The following is a 20332-nucleotide window of genomic DNA, read 5'->3' as shown; positions in this document are numbered from 1 at the left end:
GACTTTTTCCAGCATCTTTCATTCATCCAAGTTTCTAGTCAGATTTATACCAAAGGCCTTCTTGATGCTAGCAACTATCCTAGATTATAGAAATGAACATACAAATGAGATCCTTGGTCTTATGAGGGAAACACATAACCAACCAATAAACAAGTATGCAGGTAAGATGCTCACAGATTGTTATATGTGCTCTGCAGTAGGCTCAGGGCTCTTTAAGTGCAGAAATCTCTGTATTCATTGACAAATAACAAGCGTATTGTTTAGGATAAAGCTAATTGCTAAACATAACTGAAGACCTTGCCTCGTTGTCCAAAACAAATATTCCTGATGGGTGAATGGCTTTCTAAGTGGTAGGACCCAGGCTCATTCTAACTTGGAGCTCTGCCTTCTTCAATATGTGGCCACAGAAGGAGAAAAAAGCATGAACAATTTCTTATGAGCTTTTTTTTCCTTTCTTTTTTTAATGGGCTAAGTCTGGATGGCTATGCTATACCTAACTGCAAAGGAGATAGTGGACACAGTGTATTTGTGTACTGACAAGAAGAGTACATAGATTTGGTGATCAGCTAGCACCTTCAACAGCACCTGGTACAAGACTGGCATAATGAAGAAACAAAGATACAAAGGAGCTTTGTTCTCAAAAACTTCATAATCTATGATTGTGTACATAGGAATCAATATCATGTCTGCTGTAGTATACTGAATCTCTAACTTCCAGTAATGTAGAAAGAGACTCTACAACGATAATTAATTTGTTTCTCAGGACAACAAAAGTTTAAAAAGTTAATCAAATTGTCTACTTTAATTCAGGGTCAGCTTCAAAGTTTTCTTTTTTTCCCTTCCTCCCCCCTCCGCTGCCCTCCCCCCTCAGCTCTTTTCTTTTTTTTCGTTTCCCAACCTTGCTATTTCACAGCGTGTTCATTCTTGGGTTTGAATGGTTACATTAGGACAAGTTCATAGTCAGAGCAGTTGAATGGAATGGAACAATGAGAAGCATTTTCTAACAATTTGAGACCCAGTATTGATAGAGCCACACAGATTTGAACTTAAAGACGTGCACTAAGACTACCAAGTAACTTCTTTGCATCTATTTTATGGTATTCTTTATAATTTTCTGCTCTGAATGAAACAAATTTAGAACTACTCTTTGGTACCAAAAGAATACACACAGTCACGTGTGTGTCTGTGGTAATCGGTTTGCATTTAAAGATTTTACATTCTGAAACTGGTTTTGATATCTTGGACTGAATCTTAGTGTTAAAGGCACAGTGAGACGGAGCTCTAAGGGACCTCATGAATCAGCATTCACCTGTTCCCTTAACTTTAGACTCAATTCAGAATGCATTTGAAATCTAGAGTGAAAAAGTGAAACGTTGCTGAATCCTTGTAAAATTAGTGATAGTTTACTCTTTCCAAGAGAGAACCCTAACACAGTTGGAGAGCACAGTCCTGGATTAGCAGTTTCCTGCCCCTGGTAACAAAATTTAGCGTGTGGCATGTGTAGCGTGTCGCTAGTGCGGCTGAGAATGGGCCCGTGTGTTTCCGCGACTCCTGGAGCAGAAGGGGCTGCGCTGCTCCTACCAAAGGGATCTTCAGAAAATCGGATAAGTGGGAGTAGCGCAACCGAGAATCTTGTTCACGACTGAGAACACGCGTACCTGGGGGGCCGCAGTCCCACTGTACGGGACCACTGCGCCCGGCGCGCCACAGCAGGACGCCCACCCCACGCCACACCCCACCCTGCCCTGCAGGAGAACGCGGAAGGCGGCGGGGCCCCGCCGGGCCACCGTAGCGTAGCGCTGCGGCTAAGGCGCTCCTCCCGCTCTGCCCTCCGCCCCCTGCCTCTCGGAGCTGCAGCCGGTCTGGGCAGGCAGAGCCTGCCACCGCGCCGCGGCTTCCTCCTCTGCAGCCGTTTGGCCGCTGCGTGACGCGTCGTTTCCTCCCAACATGGCGGCCATGGCAGGTCGGCGGTGATGGAGGCCAGTCCGCGGCCGCGGCGGGTGATCATCCCCACAGCCAGGGCAGCTGTGCTCCTGGCGGGCCTCTGAGTCGCCCCCCGTCTCGCTTCTCGCCCCCCAGCAGACGGCCGCCCGGGCTGGGCTTCCTCGCCGCCTCCGTGCCGGAGGCGCGAGTGAGGGGGGTGGCAGGGAAGCGACACCCAAGCAGGGAGAAGCAGAGGTCCTGCGGCCCGGCCGTCCAGAGGCGACTTCTCGGTGGGGTGGTGAAGACCTCTGCGCCGGCCCGCACCTTGGCTGGTCCTGCCCGCCCCTTCCTGTGCCTGCCGCTGCCCTCCACGCCTCCTCTCCCCCACGTCCGCCCCCTCTCCTTTCTCTCTCCTCTCTCTCTCCTCTTCTTCCCCCTCCTCCTCTTCCCGTCCAGCCGCTGGGAGCCTCAGGTCTGAGGAGCCGCAGCCGTCTTCTCTACGCCCATGTATGAAGGGAAGAAGACGAAGAACATGTTCCTGACACGGGCCCTGGAGAAGATTTTGGCCGACAAGGAAGTGAAGAAGGCGCATCACTCCCAGCTGCGCAAAGCGTGCGAGGTGGCATTAGGTGAGGCGGGAGGAGGCCTGGGGGTGCGGGTGGGGGCAGGCGGCCTGGAGCTGCGGTCGCCTGGGGGCTCGCCCTAGACGCACCCTCTGATCTCGGGGAGTCCTGGCTGAGCGCTTGGCTGTGTGTCCGGAGTTGACAGGAACTCGGCTGCCTGTGGGGCAGGGGCAAGGTGGAGGAGAAAGAGCAGTGTGCTGGGCTCAGGGACGGCAGCAGGGCTTGGCACCGACTTGAGAGAAGAAGATTTTGTGGGTCGACTGTGCGGTGTGGCCAGGATATCACCCTTTGTGATGAAGCAGAGACGAGCTGTTGTTTATCAGCTTGGAAATTCAGGTGGAGCCGATTTGTCAAGACCGGGCGTGGGAAGGGTTCTGTATCCTAAATTCCAGGAACTTTGTCGTTTGGCGTGGTACTTTGGGAAGATAGTGAAGTTGTTCCCTTGTTGACAGTCTTGAAAAGGGGCTTGCGAGAGGTGCAGCCTGTTCTGACATTTCTCCGCCTCTGCCACAGGGAAAACAGAGTAAGGTTGGATCTGACTGGGTTGACTTGGAAGAGCAAGACCAGAGGTTAAGGGGTAGCGTGGTGATATAAGAGCGTGGAAGGATAGGACCTTTGGGTAAGCTGGCTTTAATGACAAGGAAGGGAAGGTTTGAAATAGGGACAACGAAAAAGACAATGACACCCACCAGCCACATGTCTGGACGCTGGCGGCTGCTCTCAAGCTTGAATTGTGATTTATAGTTCAGACGGACGAGCTCCGGTGTAATGAAGCTCAAAGCAGGGTAAATCCAAACAATACTTAGAGCGAGGGCAGGCAGATGAATGGTTACAGGGGGAACACTGATCGATGTGTCGCATCCATCAAAGGTGAAAAGGACAGACCAGGACATTTAACGCAAAGATAAACTATAATGTTTATGCTTTATTTTATAGCACTGAAAATAGACTAAATCAAATTGACGCGAAAATTAAGCTTGTTAAATGGACTTTGGGAAAAAAGCATCCTTGAGGGGGAAGAAATCCCGAATAACTTAAATCTATGCTAAAATAGAGTCAAGACTGTCTAAAAGCAACTTTGCCTTTTACTTGTTAAATAAATAGGAGGTGACTTTTTAACTTGCTATAATAAGCCTTGATTTCCATCAACCCCTCTCTTTTCTGGATCCATTAGAGTGGTGCTATGGAAAACATTACTGAAGAAATTTCATTAAAATTTTTTTGAATCTAGTATAGTGGGCTGATGTTTAGTTTTTCTGCCCCTCATGGATCAGAAGTTCACCTTTTGTTGTTCCTGCAGCTAAGGAAAAACTGAGGTATATGAGAAGACAGTTTACAGAGGTAAAAATTGAATTTATATCTGGATCTTAAAAGAAATAATTATGAAATTGGGATGTGATGAGGAAAGGAGTGACTTTTTAAAGAATTTTTGAAAGAATTGTCATGTGTAGGTTTATGAATAACTTGCAGGTTAAAGCACTTGAATTCAAAATAAAGTTTTATTTTTTGAGACCAAATTTTCCATGTTAGAATATATTTTTAATATACTAAATTGTAAGTATTACACTGAAGAAATGATGTGTGTATTGGATGTGTGTGTATATATATTTTCTTCTTCTGCAAAATGCTATGTAAGTAAGTATGTTTTAACGGAGAGCATTAGAAGTAGAATCTGGGACCCTGGGTTTATCCCAGTGATAGTCAAGTTCCTGGGCCTTAACTTCCTTCTCTGTAAAATTAGGATATTGCACTTAATGATTATAGGGATGTACATTCTCTCTAATGCACCATGAATGTGGGTGTGCTGTTCTGTTAACTTGTGCAGTGAGTATTTTGCCATTCTTCTTGATTGGCATCTCTAGAGGGCTTATAGTTTTGGTCCGTGCCATTTCTAGACACAGGAACTACTTGGTAGTGTGTATGCCAGCTATTACCCGGATTGTCTATTACAGATTTGCCGGTTTTTACTTTTTTACCCCTTATGTATAGTTGACAGAAGCTTATAATGAGGAATCTGACTACCCAGACAGGGTTAGGCACCAGAGTACCTCTTTACTTGAGATATATAAGGCTTTTTCTCACATTTCATAAGTTACATTTAGCCTCCTACAAAACTCATTGAGCAATTTCGTAATAGTTAATCCCTGGTGAACTTGGTTTCTTCCCTACTAGTCATCCATATCTACATTATCACCCAAACATAAATTGATAGGGATAACCCATTTCATTTTTACAGAAAATATACCGTCTTGCAATAAGAAAGTATCCCCAAATATATTTTGTCCCTAGAAACTATGATAGACCTCTCCCATTCATTATTGAAACCTAGGCCTGACCAACTTCGGTCTCTTAATCTGTGTGGCCATCAGTCAGGATGGGAAAGTGAACTAGAATGGCCTGGTTTGGTCATCCCTGATCTCTCTTTTTGTGAGTGGGTGGGAGTTGGATGGTGGAAGTACAAAGGTGAGTGTTATAACTTTTAAATACACCTGGCTGCATTCATCTGTTTTCTCCCTTAAATAATTATTGAACACGTATTACGGAAATAAAGGGAGATGGCCAGTAAACAAGGAGGTAAATAGTATGTCTAACTTTTAATCCTCTGTGTTTTAAAATCATTTTATTGGCATGTGATTAGATTTCAGAGCACTGGTACTCAAAATTAATTCAGTTGCTTTTTAATACAAAGGCTAATTTTAAAAGGTTTTCTCTAAATGATATTCATGAAATTATAGTTCCTGGCATATTTTTAAGAAAACTTTATTTTTTGTTGAAGTATAGCTTTTAGAAAATTTTACCTAGATTAGGGAAGATTTTTACTTACTAAAACCAAATTCATTCTCAAATACACTAAATAAAGGAACTTTTATTTTCTCAGAAAGAAAAATAATGAAAGTTTTAAAGGCCTGCAGATTATTTAAAACTTTTATCAAATTATCTTACATTTCAGACTTTAAGGAATGGTTAAAAAAAGAGAAAGAAAGAAACCCTCACGCCTACATTGTTGCAATCAGGATGAAGCCCACAGGCCCAAGAACAGCTCCAGGTTGCCCTCTCTTGGTACCTGCCCACTACAGCTCTGCAGTGATCACTGACTGAACTCTGCAGAGTGTCAAGGCCTTCTAGGCTGCCCTAGCTTAGCCTGATCCATTCCTACTTTCTAGAATCCTGAATTAAAAATAGTCTGGCCATCTGCTGGCAGAGGAGACAACAGCTGAGCTATTTTTAGTTTGAAAGAATTTAGGATTATTGCAGGATCTGCTTCAAGGTAGTATTGTTTGTCTCATTGGGAGGGTGTAGTTGGGCCACATTCCAGTCACCTCTAAGTGAGGTGTTTCTTTGAAGTTGGGGGTATGACTAGCTCATCTTTTGCTTCTAACAATAGATATCTATGAAGATATTCTGCAAACCTTAGGATGAACAAATTCATGGTTGGAAGCTGGCACTGCTACAGAATAGGAGTGAAAAGGGTGACCAGAAGAAGGTTTCAGCCGCAAGGGAGGAATGCTGGGGCAGCAATAAGGGTGGATTCCTTGCAGAGATTCCAGAGAATGATGGTAAAAAAGAGGAATTGTTAGGGAAGCAATTTTTTTGCATGAGTTTTTGAATTTATTGTTAATCATATTCTAAAGTGGCCCCACTGATTTAATTTTCTTATTTATGAGGATGTTAATTCTAATTCTAGTCACCCCCAGAAATGTAATATTTACATTTAGCTTAAATATAATATTTAGGCTAAAAATTTACAGAACTTTCTTTTTCTGCCCCTCTTGTCCTACCCTTATTTTAGTTAGTGGATTTATTAAAAAGGGATAGATGAATGGAGGGGAAATTACTCAAGAGCTTGTGGCCCCAGTTTTATGCTACTTTTGGTAATTTTATTAATTTTTGTCATCCTTCACCATTTATGAAAAAAATGATGACTTACTCCCAAATAATACCCTGCAGACTGTGAACAATTTAATTATAATTTAAACCCATTAACAAGTCTCCTTTTAAACATTCCTTAATGTCTATTGTAAAAGGTGTTTTCAGTAAGCCAGGCTGCCAGAACTTTTGAGATATCTAGAAAAGAAGAATGTAATGAAATGACTGAAAAGAAGATTCTATTAAGCTTGAATTGAAAAAAATAAGTTTGGGTTACACTCTCCATTGTAGAGACACATTAACCTCTCAGTTATACTTAGTGAAGTCTTTACTCAATTTATTTGACCCTTTTCAGCATCTGCTAATACTGTTAGCACCCCTAGTAAACATTGTTCCTGGGAATTTACTCTGGGACACTGTTCAAGGGAAAGAAAGGCAAAGCAGATAAAATAGCCCTAACTACTGATGAGGGGGTTTCTCCAGAAGAGTTATTGTGTTTTGGGAAAGCAGTGTTGACACTGTGGGAAAGAGAAGAAAGTCAGAAATAAGAAGTAGTTGGAAAGAATGTTATTGAGGCAAGAGTACTATTTGCTTGCTAGCTCTTTCTTTCCCATCCCATCTATGGCAGGCAACTGGTTGTCTCCCTCTGACAGTGTTTAACGTCTAGAAAAACTTCTGTTGATAATTGTTCTTTCAAAGAAGAATAAAAGTATATTGTATGTAAATGAGAAATAATTAGGGAAAATATTTGTCATATTCTTCACAAAACAGAGGAGGAGATATTTGAAAACGGGAAAATACATAAATTGTTGTTGCCATTCAAAATTAGGTATATTCTTCATTCAGATATTTGTTGAACTGAACAGTATATCTCAGATACTGCTTCAGTACTGGGCATATAACAGTGAACAAAAGATGCTTTATGGAACTTACTTTCTAGTGGGTTTAATCTGACAGTAAAAAACAAACTAATATATTGAGTTGACCAAAAAGTCCATTTAGTTTATTCCGTAAAAGAAAAGACAAATTTTTCATTTTCACCAATAAGTTTATTGATTTGGATATTTTGCGTATGTCGGCTATCTCCTATTAGCTTCTAGTGGTAGAGGACAGGGGTGCTGCTAAACATCTTCCAATGCATAAGACAGCCCCACAGCAAAGAATCATTTGGCCAAAATGTCAGTGGTACCGAGAAACTTCGCAAACCACTTTTGACATGTTCAGTTAGTCATAGTACCTTCTCCATACACTGCACAAATCTTTCTTTGCATTTCAGTTGGCATTTTTACCTTCCTTGAAATAATAAAGCATAATATGCCAAAAAAATTGGATATTTTCTTCCATTTTCAGTATTGAAATGACTACACAAAAATTCACCAATTGTGATGAGTTTTTTTCTCAAATGCATACTGATATGACAGTTGTCACAATATAATCTAACAAAATTATTTCAAATAAAGATAAAGACAACTAAGCACTACTGGAACCATTGTAGGGGAAAAACTAAACAAACTTTTTGGCCAACATAATATTGTCAGATTGTTATTACCTAAAGAAATAGTTCAGAAGGATAAAAGGCAAATGACGACTGTGGATGCAACTTCAGATAGGATGGTCAGGAAAGGCCTTTGTGAGGTAATGTTTCAGCAGAAATGTTACTGAAGAAAGATTCAGCCTTTCAGATACCTGGATGAAACAAATACAGTGAACAGCAGCATGGGTGTGTGCTTGGTACATTCAGGGATGAAAGGAAACTTATGTGGGGAGAGTGAGTGGAGAAGAGGTGGGAGAGGAGGGTGACTTTGGATTTTATTTTATCTGCGATGGAAGCCTTTGGAAAGTTTTGTATAAGGGGAGTGACAGATTTACATTTTAAAAGCTTACTTTGGCCAGAGATTAGTGATTTAGATGAGGCTGCTGGTAGTGAGAATGAGAAGTGGTTGCATTTCCAATATATTTTAAAGGAGTCTACAGTATTTGCTGATAGGTAGGTTAGACGACACAATCTTGTAGCCAGAGATACACAGGGCTGTTGGAGAGGGTATTCACTGTGATGATGAGGAATCACCAGGAGAGAGATGGTTTTTGGGAAATAAGTTTATATATATAGTAAAGTGTTTCCATCCAATTCTTTACATGTATTTTAGAATTTCTTAATCATAGAATTTCCTGATTGTTATATGATAGGATATCTTTTACTGAGAATGCACAAAATAATTTCAAATTTGAATTGGCAAGTTTTGTTTTTTAATTTTGCTTGATTTTTTTCCTCAGAGAACAAGCCTTTCACACGATTTTAATTTTATAGTCCACAACTGGCCTGGTCCCTTGCTGAGGTAGGATCTTTACAGATGTAATTACTAAGAATCTCAAGGTGAAGTCATTTTGGTTTTAGGGTGGGTTCTAAATCCAAAGACTGGTGTATTTTAAAAAAAAGAGGAAGGAACACAAAACGCAAATGAAGAGGGCAAAGTGAAAATGGAGGCAGAGATTAAGGGTATTGTGTCATAAACCAAAGAACTCGGAGAAGTCCCCAGAAGCTAGGAAGAGGCAAGGAAGGATTCTTCTTTGGAGACTTTAGAAGTAGTATGGCCCAGCTGGCACCTTGAATTCAGACTTTGGGGCCCCAGAACTGAAAAGGAGCAGATTTCTGTTGTTTTAAGCCACGAAGTTTGTGGTAATTTGTTAAGGCAGCTCTAGAAAACTAATGAAAGTTCCTTTTAACTTTTCAGAGCCGGTATGATCTATTTGAGCTTGCATTTATAGAGTATACAGTTTTATTGGGTTTTGCTTTATTGCACTTCACAAATACTCTGTCTCTTACAAATCTAAGGTTAGTCGTAACCCTGTGTCAGGCAAGTTAATGCTGCCAAAAAGATTATGACTTGTTGAAGGCCCAGATGAAGATTAGCATTTTTTAGCAATACAGTATTTTTTAATTAAGGTGTATGCATTTTTTTTGACATCATGCTGTTAATCACTTAATATAGTACAGAATACAGTACAGTGTAAACATAAATTTTATATGCACAGGGAAATGAAAAAATTCTTGTGACTCTCATTACATTGTGGTGGTCTGGAACCAAACTGGCAATATCTACAAGGTATGCCTGTATATGTTTAAACAGTTAAATGCTATCTTTGGCTGGTCGCTGTTTAATAATTCTCAAAAGAAGGTATTCTGAGGCTTTAGGGTCATGAGTCTCTTTAAAAACTTCTTTACAAAAAGAGTCCTGATTATACCTTAAGAATCCTGAAATACCAATGCAAAAGAACCTATGCACCCCAGTGTTCATAGTAGCACAATTTATAATAGCCAAGTGTTGGACACAGTCTAAATGCCCATCAGTAAACAAATGGATCAAAATTCTCTGGTACACCCTGGCTGGTGTGGCTCAGTGGACTGAGCACTGGCCTGCAAACCAGAGGGTTGCTGGTTCGATTCCCAGTCAGGGCACATGGCTGGGTGCAGGCCATGTCCCCATTAGGGGTGTATGAGAGGCAACCACACGTTGATGTTTCTCTCCCCCCTTTCTCCCTCCCTTACCCTCTCTAAATATAAATAAATAAAATCTTTAAAAAAAAAACAAAACTCTTGCACATTTACACAATGGAATACTATACAGTGGAAAGAAAGGAGCTGCTACCCTTTGTGACAGCATGGATGGAGCTGGAGAAAACTATGCGAAGTGAAATAAGCCAGGTGGTGAAAGGCAGACACCATATGATCTCACCTACAAGTGGAACCTAATCAACAAAACAAAAAAGCAAGCAAAATATAACCAGAGGCATTGAAATAAAAAACAAAGTGACAGTAATCAGGGGTGGGGTGGGGGAGTGGGTGAGGATATCAGGGGAAAGAAAGGGAAGGGTCATCAAGGAACATATATAAAGGACATATATGGACATTGTCAAAGGGGTAAGATTGAGGGCGAGAGGCGGGGAAATGGGGGGAATGGAAACAACTGTACTTGAACAATTTTAAAAAATGTCCTGTGTCCAAATACTCAGAAGTTTTATGTTCTACTTTAGATATTTTGTTTTGCTTAGGTTTAGACTTGATAAAACTACATTAATCTATATAGCCTATGTTATCTTCTCATTCTGGAAAGGTTGTGAGAAACAAAAACAACCTTTAAAATACTTTTGTGGCAACTTTTATCACAATACCTCTGGCAGTATCTTATGAAAATTCCATATGAAAAGCTGTGGCTTAGTTGGTTGGGCATTGTCTGCAAAGCAACATCTTGCAGGTTCGGTCCTCAGTCAGGGCGCATATGAGAGGCAGCCAATCAATGTTTTCCTCTCACATTGATGTTTTTCTCCCTCCCTTCCCCAGCTCTCTAAAAAAAAAAAACCAACAAAAAACAAGAGCAAGAAAATGAAATTATAGATACAAGTTTGAGATATTGTACAGAGATTTTATTAAATAAGAATATTGAGTTTAGAGGAGTTCTAACCAAGAAATATAATTTAGGAATCATTAGCAGAGAGAGAGAGAGAGATCAATTTGTTGTTCTACTTGTTTATGTGTTAATTGGTTGATTTATGTATGTGCCCTGACAGGGATCAAACCCACAACGTTGACAGATCAGGACGACAGTCTAACCAAATGAGCTACCTGACCAAGGCCTATTTACTTTTAATGATACGTAAATCCAGTAAAGTTGGCATTTATTTTTTTTTTTTTCTTAAATAGACAAATCCTTTTTTCAGACCATTTCAAAAGAAAAACTAGGGGAAAGAAATCACCTATAACACTAGTAACTGGAGATAACCGCTGTTAATTTTATAAAACAACAACTTTACTGAGATTTAATATGCATACTATAAAATCTGCCCATTTTAAATGTAATTATTTTTTACTAACTTCATTGAGTTATGAAGCCATCACCATAACCTAGTTTTAGAACATTTCCATCATCCTAGGCAGATCCCTAGTGCCCATTTACAGTTAATCCTTGTTGCCCATTTACAGTTATAGTTAATCCCCATCTCTAGGCATCCAATAATCTACTTTCTGTATCTACATTTGCCTTTTTCTGGACTTTTCATGTAAGTGTAGTCATACATACGTTGGCTTTTGTGTCTGGCTTCTTTCAGCATAATTTTTTTTAAGGTTCATGTGTCAATTTTTGACACATGAAAATTTGCCAGGCGGTGAATGAATATTTTTTATTGCTAAGTAGTATTCCATAGGATAGAGTTACATTTTGCTTATTTATTCCCTGTTGATGGTCCTTCGAGCTGAATGAATAATGCTGCTATGAATCTTTGTGTGGACCTAAATTTTTATCTCTTTTGTATAGATACCTCAGAATGGAATTCCTGGGTCATATGATAAATTTATGTTTAGAATTTTAAGAAAACTAAGTTGTTTTCCAAAGTGGCTGTACCATTTTACATTCCCACCAGCAATATATCAGGATTTTCCATGGGCCCTTGCTATACACCATTTGTTACTGTCTTTTTTATTTTAGCCGTCTTGGTTGATATGAAGTGTTATTTCATTGGAGCATTGTTAACCTCTTGAGGTATTTTTTTTCTCGACTTAATCTACACACATACACACACAAACAAATGCATTCTTCAAAAAAAAAAAGAAGAAGAAGAAGAAGAAGAGAGCAAGCGAGACAGAGATATTTAGACCTGACCAGTGTGGCTCAGTTGTTTGGGTGTTTTCTTGCAAAGTGAAAGGACACAGGTTCAATTCCCAGTTATGCCACAAGCCTGGGTTGCGGGTTTGGTCTCCGGTCAGGGTGCTTATGAGTGGCAGTTGATTAATGTCTCTCACATCAGTGTTTCTGTCCCTTTTTCTCCCATTTCTCTAAAAACAAATAAATAAAATCTTTAAAAATTTTTTGAGCTATTTAATTTCTAAGGCAGTAGTAAGAGGAATAGCTGAGATTTATCAGTTTTTACTATATGCTAAGTTACAGAACTTAACTACTTTAGTTAGTTAACTAAAGCCAATGAAATATTTTATTGGCTTTATCTCAGTTAATCCTTAAAACAACCCTCTGTGCTTAGGTGCTTTTAGGTTGGCCAAAACGTTCATTTGTTTTTTTTCCATAAGATTACTCTAGTACTGCTTAATTGTCTTTAACTTCATTTGAAACAATTTTGTTAGATTGTATTGTGACAGCTGTCATATTGGAGTGCACTTTAAAAATTTATCACAATTGGTGAATTTTTGTGTAGCCCTTTTAATATTGAAGGTGGAAGAAAATATATAACATTTCTGGCATATTATGTTTTGCTATTTCAAGGAACGTAAAAATGTAGCAGCAATGCAAAGAAAAGATTTGTTAGTTTATGAGGAAGGTGCTGTGACTGACTGAACACATCAAAAGTGGTTTGTAAAGTATTCTGCTGGAGATTTCTCATTGGACGATGCTTCACAGTTGGGTAGATCAGTTGAAGTTGCTGGCAATCAAATCAAGACATTGAGATCAATCCATGTCTTACCACGTGGGAGATAGCCAACATACTCAGAATACCCAAATCAATAAAGTTATTGGTGAAAATGAAAAATGTCTTTTACAGAAAAAACTAAACGGACTTTTTGGCCAACCCAATATTTTATCCACATTTTGCAAATTGAGGTTTAGAGTTTGTGTTTGGCAGAGTTGGATTATAACACATTTTTGCTGAGTGCACCCATTCTAACCTGCCCACTTATTCACACGGGGGTGTCCAACCCATGGCCTATGGGTTGCATGTGGCCCAACATAAAATCATAAATTTACTGAAAATCTTTTTTTTTTTTGCTCATCAGTTTTTGTTAGTGTTTATGTATTTAATGTGTGGTCCAAGACAACTCTCATTCTTCCAGTGTGGCCCAGAGACTCCAGAAGGTTGGATACCCATGGAGGTAACAGATTACAAAAAGGGAAAGAAGGACCTTCAGAGAAAGAAAGAAAGGCACTGTTAAGAAAGAAAAAGGGCGGAGGATCCAAGATGGTTGCAGAATAGTTGGATGTTCCACTCACCTCCTCCCAGGACCAAACTAGAATTACAACTAAAATATAGAGCAGTCAGCCTGAATAACCAACTGAAGACTCACTGAAGAGAACTCTTAAAACCAAGGATTTGCGGAAGAAGCCACACCAGGACTGGTAGGGAGGGCGGAGACACAAAAAGGGCTGGCCCTGCTTCCAAGGGCAGCAGGTTGAGATTCTGGAGGGACATCTCAGCTGTCCTGGGTTTCCCTCTGAGAAGAATGGCATCTCAAGCCCAAGCTGGGCTCCCTAGCCCGGAGCACCAGAGCCAGGAAAAGGTGCCCGTATAACATCTGGATGTGAAGATCAACAGGGATTCTGTCTGCAAGGAAGAGATGGGAGTCTCTAGAGATACAGGCTTCCTCTTTAATGTTCAAAACACAAAATCTTGTTTGCAGCCACTCATCTGTGGCTCCAGCGAAGTGGACTAGAGTCGTATGAAGAGACACTAGGGTTTGTGCCTCTGGAGAGAGTAAAGGGACAGCTTCCAGGATACCTGTGCTTGGTCACTCACCCACACCAAAGACACCATCTTTCTTGGTTCAAACAGTCTTTTTCTCGTGGCATCAGCTTGGGGGAAAGCAATATCCCCACCCTGCAGAGCTTATACTCCACTGAGAAGTCAGCTACCTGGGCTGGGATGTACAGATCTGGGCAGATACAGGGAGTGATAGTGACTGAGTTGTCACTTTTTGGCCATTTCCCCCGCTTTCCTGTGAACCTGACTGGTGCCTCCCCCTCATGGGAGATCTGCTAGCCCCACTGTTATTCAATGTAGTACTGGCCATCCTAGCCACAGTGATTAGACAAGAAGAAGAAATAAAAGGCATCCAAATTGTAAAGGCACTAAAACCGTCATTTGCAGATGACATGATACTGAATATAGAGAAACCTAAAAATTCCACCAAAAAAAAAAATGCTAGAACTGATCAATAAAGGAGCAGGATACAAAATAAATATTCAGAAATCAGTTCCATTTTTATACACCAACAATGAAGTATTAGAAAGGGAAAGTAAGAAAACAATCCCCCTTACAATTGCATAAAAAAATACCTAGGAATAAGTTTAACCAAGGATGTAAAAGACCTGTACTCAGAAAATAAGGCACTGAAGAAAGAAATTGAAGATACAAATAAGGTGAAACATATACCTTGTTTATGGATAGGAGGAATTAATATCATTAAAATGTCCATACTATCCAAAGCAATCTATGGATTGAGCACAATTCCTATGAAGATACCAATGTCATATTTCACAGAACTAGAACAAATGTTTCAAAAATTTTTATGGAACCACAAAAGACCCCCGATAGTTACAGCAATCTTGAGAAAAAAGGACAAAGATAGAAGAGTCCCACTACCTGATACCAAAATATACTACAAGGCTATAGTAATCAGAATGGCATGGTACTGGCATAAAAACACATATAGAACTATGGAACAGATTAGAGTCCACAAATAAACACACATCTTCATGGTCAATTATTTGACAAAGGCAAAAACATAATGGGGTGAAGATAGTCTTAATTCAATAATTGGTGTTGGGAACATTGGACAGATACATGCAAAAAAAAAAAAAAAAAAGGAAGAAAAAGTAGGCCACCTCTTCATACCATACACAAGAATAAACTCAATAGGTTAAAGACAAATGTTAGACTCAAAACCATAAAAAGCCTAGAAGAAAACATAGGCAATAAATCTCAGACATTGCTTCTGGCAATATTTTTTCTGATACATCTCCTTGGGCAAGGGAAACAGAGGGAAAAATAAATGGGACTACATCAAACTAAAGAGTTTTTGCACAGAAAAATATAACCAGCAACATTGAAAGAAAAAACAAGCCAGTAATATCAGAGGGGAGGAGGGAGGGTGGTGACGGGGAAAAAAAGGGGACGGGTCAAGTCAGGTAACATGTTTAAAGGACCCATGAACAAAGCCAAAGTGGGAAAGGATTGAAGGTGGGGCAGGGGAAAGTAGTGGCAAAATGGAGACAATTGTACTTGAACAATAAAAAAAAAAAAGAGGGGGGAATAAACATCCAAACTTTACCAAGATCCAAAAAGGAAGTTTTCACACAGCAAAGGAAATCATCAAGAAAATGAAAAGAGAACTCGCTGAATGGGAGAACATTTGCCAGTGATACATCTGGTAGGGGGTTAATTTCAAAATTTATAAAGAACATAATACAACTCAACACCAACAAAAATATCCAATTAAAAAATGGACTAGGTGCCTGAATACACACTTCTCACAAGAGGGCATAAAGATGGCCAACAGACATATGTAAAGATGAAATGCTAATTAAATCCAGAATAAATATCACTACACCTGTCAGAATGGCCATCATCAGTAAATCAAAAAAATGTTGGCAAGGATGTGGAGGAAAGGGGACCCTCATGCACTGTTGGTGGAAAGCAGTATGGAGTTACCTCCAAAAATAAAAAATGGAACTGCCTTAATGACCCAGTGATTCCACTTCTTGGAAGGCATCCAAAGAAACCCGGAATACTAATGTGAAAGAATATATGCACCTCTATGTTCATTGCAGCATTATTTACAAAATCCAGGATTTGGAAGCGCCTCAAGTGTACATCAGTAGATGAGTGGACAGTGGATGCAAAAGCAGTGGTACATTTACATGGCTGTAAAAAAAAAAAAAGGAGATCTTGCCTTTTGCAACAGCATGGATGGACCTGGAAAGGATTATACTAAGTGAAATAAGAGAAAGACATGTGCCATATGATTTCACTTATATGTGGAATCTGATGAACAAAATACAAACAAAATAGAAACATAGATGTAGAGAACAGACTGACAGCTGTGAGAAGGGGCTATGGTTGGGGTGCCAGGTGCAAAATACAAAGAGATGGCCAACAGAAACAAAAAACTCAGACACAAAAGTATGGTGATTACCAAAGGGAAAAGGCTGTAGTGGGAGTGTAAAAGAGGTTAACCGATGGGAACCTCAACTTAGGGTGGTGAACACACAATACAATACACAGATGATGTATCATAGATTTGTTTACCTGAAACCTATGTAATTTTATTAACCAATGTCACACCAATATACCCAATAAAAATTTTTTTTTTTAATTTTATTTTTTATTTTTAGAGACGAGAGGGAGGGAAACATCAGTGTGTCGTTGCATTTTCTGCGCCCCCTGCTGGGGACTTGGCCTGCAACCCAGATATGTGCCTTACACTGGGAATCGGAATCGAACCAGCAACCCTTTGGTTTGCAGGCTGGTGCTCAGTCCACTGAGCTACACCAGCTAGGGCAGTTAAAGGACAAAATACATCAAAAGGAAACAACCATTCAACAGTAATACAGGAAAATACTGCTCTGTACATTTCAGTGAATCTTGAGAGTGTTTATATACTGTGTGTTCATAACAGCATCCCTGAGTCCATCATGCAAAAGATCAGGAGGATTCATTTGTATTTTTCTGTGTATATTTCTAAGATCTGAAACAAAAATTTGAGATTTGAGTAATTTAAGCCACTTGGATATTTAACTATCCTGTTCACCCTCCCATGGATTCTCAATATGCCACATTTTATTGTACTTGAATTCCTAGCCTTTCAAAAATACTCTCCTTTGGTTTTTATATTTTATAGTATTTTCAGATCATTTTAATAAGTGAAATAAATATTAAAATGTCATGGGAAATTACAAATAAGACTTTGTTATCTGAAAATAGTGGTTGTATATGAGTGGCTTTTTAAATGAGTATATTATAATTATTGTGTAATGTCATAATTTTCAGTTGTATACTCTCATCAATTAATATACATTTTCTATATTTAAATGTTTCTTTTGTTTAAATGTTTTTGAGTTAGGGGACATTTATATTTAAATTTTGCTGCACAGATTTTATTTTTTATCAGTCCTTGCAAAATTGATGTGTACAGAATTATTTTTTAAAAAAACTCTTTTAGATTAAGCTTACTGGGTTAGAGTATTGTTTATGGTTTTTGTTCCTTAGGCAAAATTTCCATAAGTACACTCTACCTTTGCTGGGTGCAATGTACAGTAAAGTACTGAGGAAAACAAGATGGGGTATTTGTCATCTTTAGATGTATTGGTTTTGATCTGTTTTTTACGTAACCATTCTTCTTTCCTTTGCAATTTTTCTTTTTGTTTTAGAAGTAGGAAACAAAGACAAAAACTCTTCTTTATAGTTAAGATAGGCATTCTTTTGTTTTCCATAGATTTTATTTGATTATGAGGTATGTATTTAATAAGTTCATTTCCTTCCTCTGAATTGATAAGTGTTGAAAAGCAGTTACTAAGTTGAAAAGCATTTTATTACATCTTACTTCATCTTTCATTTTCAATTATAATAGTATTGTGCCTGACATGGTAGGATTGATTAGTCCTCATTGCCCCTTATTTATTTCTTAAAATGTTGCTTGATTCTTTTTCCAAATAATTGTATTATTTCCTTTTCTGTTCTTTAATCCTTTCTTTTAGCATTTTATTAACATAATCAGCATTTCTTACCTTTTATTCTTATATATCAGATAAAAGTGTTAAGTTGGGAAGTTCATTATTTTGTTGGGTCCTCATACCCTCATACTTTTATTCCCTAAGTGTTAATTCTTATGTGACAATTGAGAGTGTATTTAATGCAGTGACAAGCAAAAGCTTCTGTATAATTTCTAATGTGCTGCTTGTATCTTCATAAGTGAAAATGGAACCACATGCCTCTTCTAGTAATAGCGCAGAAATAAGGTGTAGCAAGTTTGGTGACAGTTAATAATTAAAAATTAATTGTTAATAATTAAACTTTCAAAATTTATAGATGTCCAAAGGTGGAATGTTTATAGTGAATAGTAACTCTCTCTACAGCTGTTTTGCTAGAAGATACATGTACAGATCTTGAACTTTTTCATGTCAGGATCACCCTGGCACTAATATACTAGGGCTCAAGAATGCAGATGAAGAGTCCATAGGCCTGGTGAGAGATGAGGACCTGACCTAAGGAAGTAGTAGGAGGAATGGAGAAATCAAATTCAAGGAGTTAAAATAGTTCTCATTCTTGGCTATACACCAAGATCATCTGTTGAGCATCTTAAAAATGAAACTATTGCCCTGGCTAGTATGGCTTAGTGGACTGAGCGCTGGCCTGTGAACCAAAGAGTCGCCAGTTTGATTCCCAGTCAAGGACACATGCCTGGGTTGTGGGCCAGGTCCCCGATTGGGGGCACATGAGAGGCCCCCCCTTCCCTTTTCTCTAAAAATGAGCCATACCAGCCAGGGCCCTTTTCATTTTCTTAATAGTGCCTTTTCCAGAACAAAAGTTTTTAATCTTGATAAATTCCAACCTACTAACTTTTGAATGTCTAATTGTTCAAACCAATTATTGAAAAGATTATCCTTTTTTCATTGAATTGCCTTTGCACCTTTGTAAAAAATCATTTGGCTATATTTCTGTGGTCTGTATGTGGACTCTATTCTGTTAATGGTTTCTGTGTCTATTCCTTCTCCAATACCACATTGTTTTAATTATTAACTTTAAAGTCTTAAAATGGGATATTGCGTTTCCTCCCACTTTATTCTGTAACATAATTATTTTGTCTATTCTAGTGCTTTTCCTTGTAAATTTTAGAATTCTCCTTTTTCTATATACAGAAAATTCTGCTGGAATTGTGATTGGCAGTGGGTTAAAGAATTGACATTTTCCCAAATTTGAGTCTTCCAGTTCGTGAATATGATATGTCTTTCCTGTGTTTTAGTTATTCTTTGATTTCTTTCAGTATATATACTGTGTATGTTTTGTTGGGTTTATATCTTAGAATTTCATTTTGGAAGGAACAAACTAAAAGTGTTGTTTTTTTTTTAAAGTTTTGGTTTCCATTTGTTGCTATATAGAAATTTTATTGGTGTGTGTGTGTGAGAGAGAGAGAGAGAAAGAGAAGGGAGAGAAAACCTTGTTAAATGCACTTACAAGTTCTGAGAGTTTTTCTCTAGATTTTATGGGAAGTTTTTACTTGGACAGTCATGTCGTCTATGAATAAGAACAGTTTTATTTTTTCCTTTCTAATCTACACGCCTTTTCTTTCTTTTTCTTGCCTGTTGCACTGACGGGGACATTCAGTACAAAGTTTAATAGAAATGGTGTGAGTAGATACTTGTCCCTTGTTCCCGATCTTGGGGAAAAACAGTCTATTTTTTACCATTAAGTTTGGTGTTAACTTAATGGTTTTGTAGCTACTTTTGGTGTTAACTTAAAGGTTTTGTAGCTACTCTTAAAAGTTGAGGAAGTTCCTTTGTATTGCTAGATTGCTGAGAGTTTTCATCATGAAAGAACATTGAGTTTGTTAGATGAATTTTCTTCTGCATCAGTTGATACTGTCATGTGATTTTCTTCCTTAGCCTGTTTACATGGTGGATTACATTGGTGATTTTTTCTGAATATTGAATTAGCCTTGCATCCTTGGAATAAATCCCAATTGGTCATGGTATATGATTCTTTTTAGAGGTTGCTGAATTCTATTTGCTAATGTTTTGTTGAGGATTTTTACATTCATATTCATGAATGATATTCATCTGTATTTTCTTTTTCTATACTGTTCTTGTTTGTGCAGTGCATTTCTGATATTTAACAACCCAGAATGAACTCAAATTTGACAACTTTAGGGCACAGTCTTCCACAAAACTGTGCTTTCTTTAGACACCAGCCCCAAGTTCCAGAGTCTCCAGGCCACCTACCCTTCTAACCAACTCTGTACAAATCCAGGGTTCTCACTATCCCCTCAGGTTTGCTAGAATAAAAGAACTCAGGGAAGTGCTATAGTTTGGATTACAGTTTTATAAGAATACAAATCAGGACCACCTAAGAGACCCATAGTGCAAGGTCTGGGAGAGCTCAAATGCAAAGCTTTCATGTGCTAAGGACGCATCACCCACCCTCCG

General features: G+C 38.8%; 1 protein-coding gene across 1 annotated transcript in view; it reads left to right on the top strand.

Annotated features, from left to right (window-relative positions):
* Positions 1–1835: 1835 nt before the first annotated feature.
* The window catches only part of ARFGEF1 (ADP ribosylation factor guanine nucleotide exchange factor 1), a 104345-nt gene continuing 85848 nt past the window's right edge, over positions 1836–20332 (top strand). The window contains exon 1 of the mRNA XM_054590231.1: positions 1836–2552. Coding sequence (XP_054446206.1) covers positions 2429–2552 — 124 coding nt within the window. The 5' untranslated portion in view covers positions 1836–2428. The remainder of the gene's footprint in view (positions 2553–20332) is intronic.

Source organism: Pteronotus mesoamericanus, unplaced genomic scaffold (genome assembly GCF_021234165.1).
Source record: "Pteronotus mesoamericanus isolate MK-2021 breed Mesoamerican mustached bat unplaced genomic scaffold, CSHL_Meso_final scaffold_174, whole genome shotgun sequence".
Classification (NCBI taxonomy): domain Eukaryota; kingdom Metazoa; phylum Chordata; class Mammalia; order Chiroptera; family Mormoopidae; genus Pteronotus; species Pteronotus mesoamericanus.
Note: the sequence above shows the minus strand (reverse complement) of the source record. Positions and strands in the feature narration are given on the sequence as shown.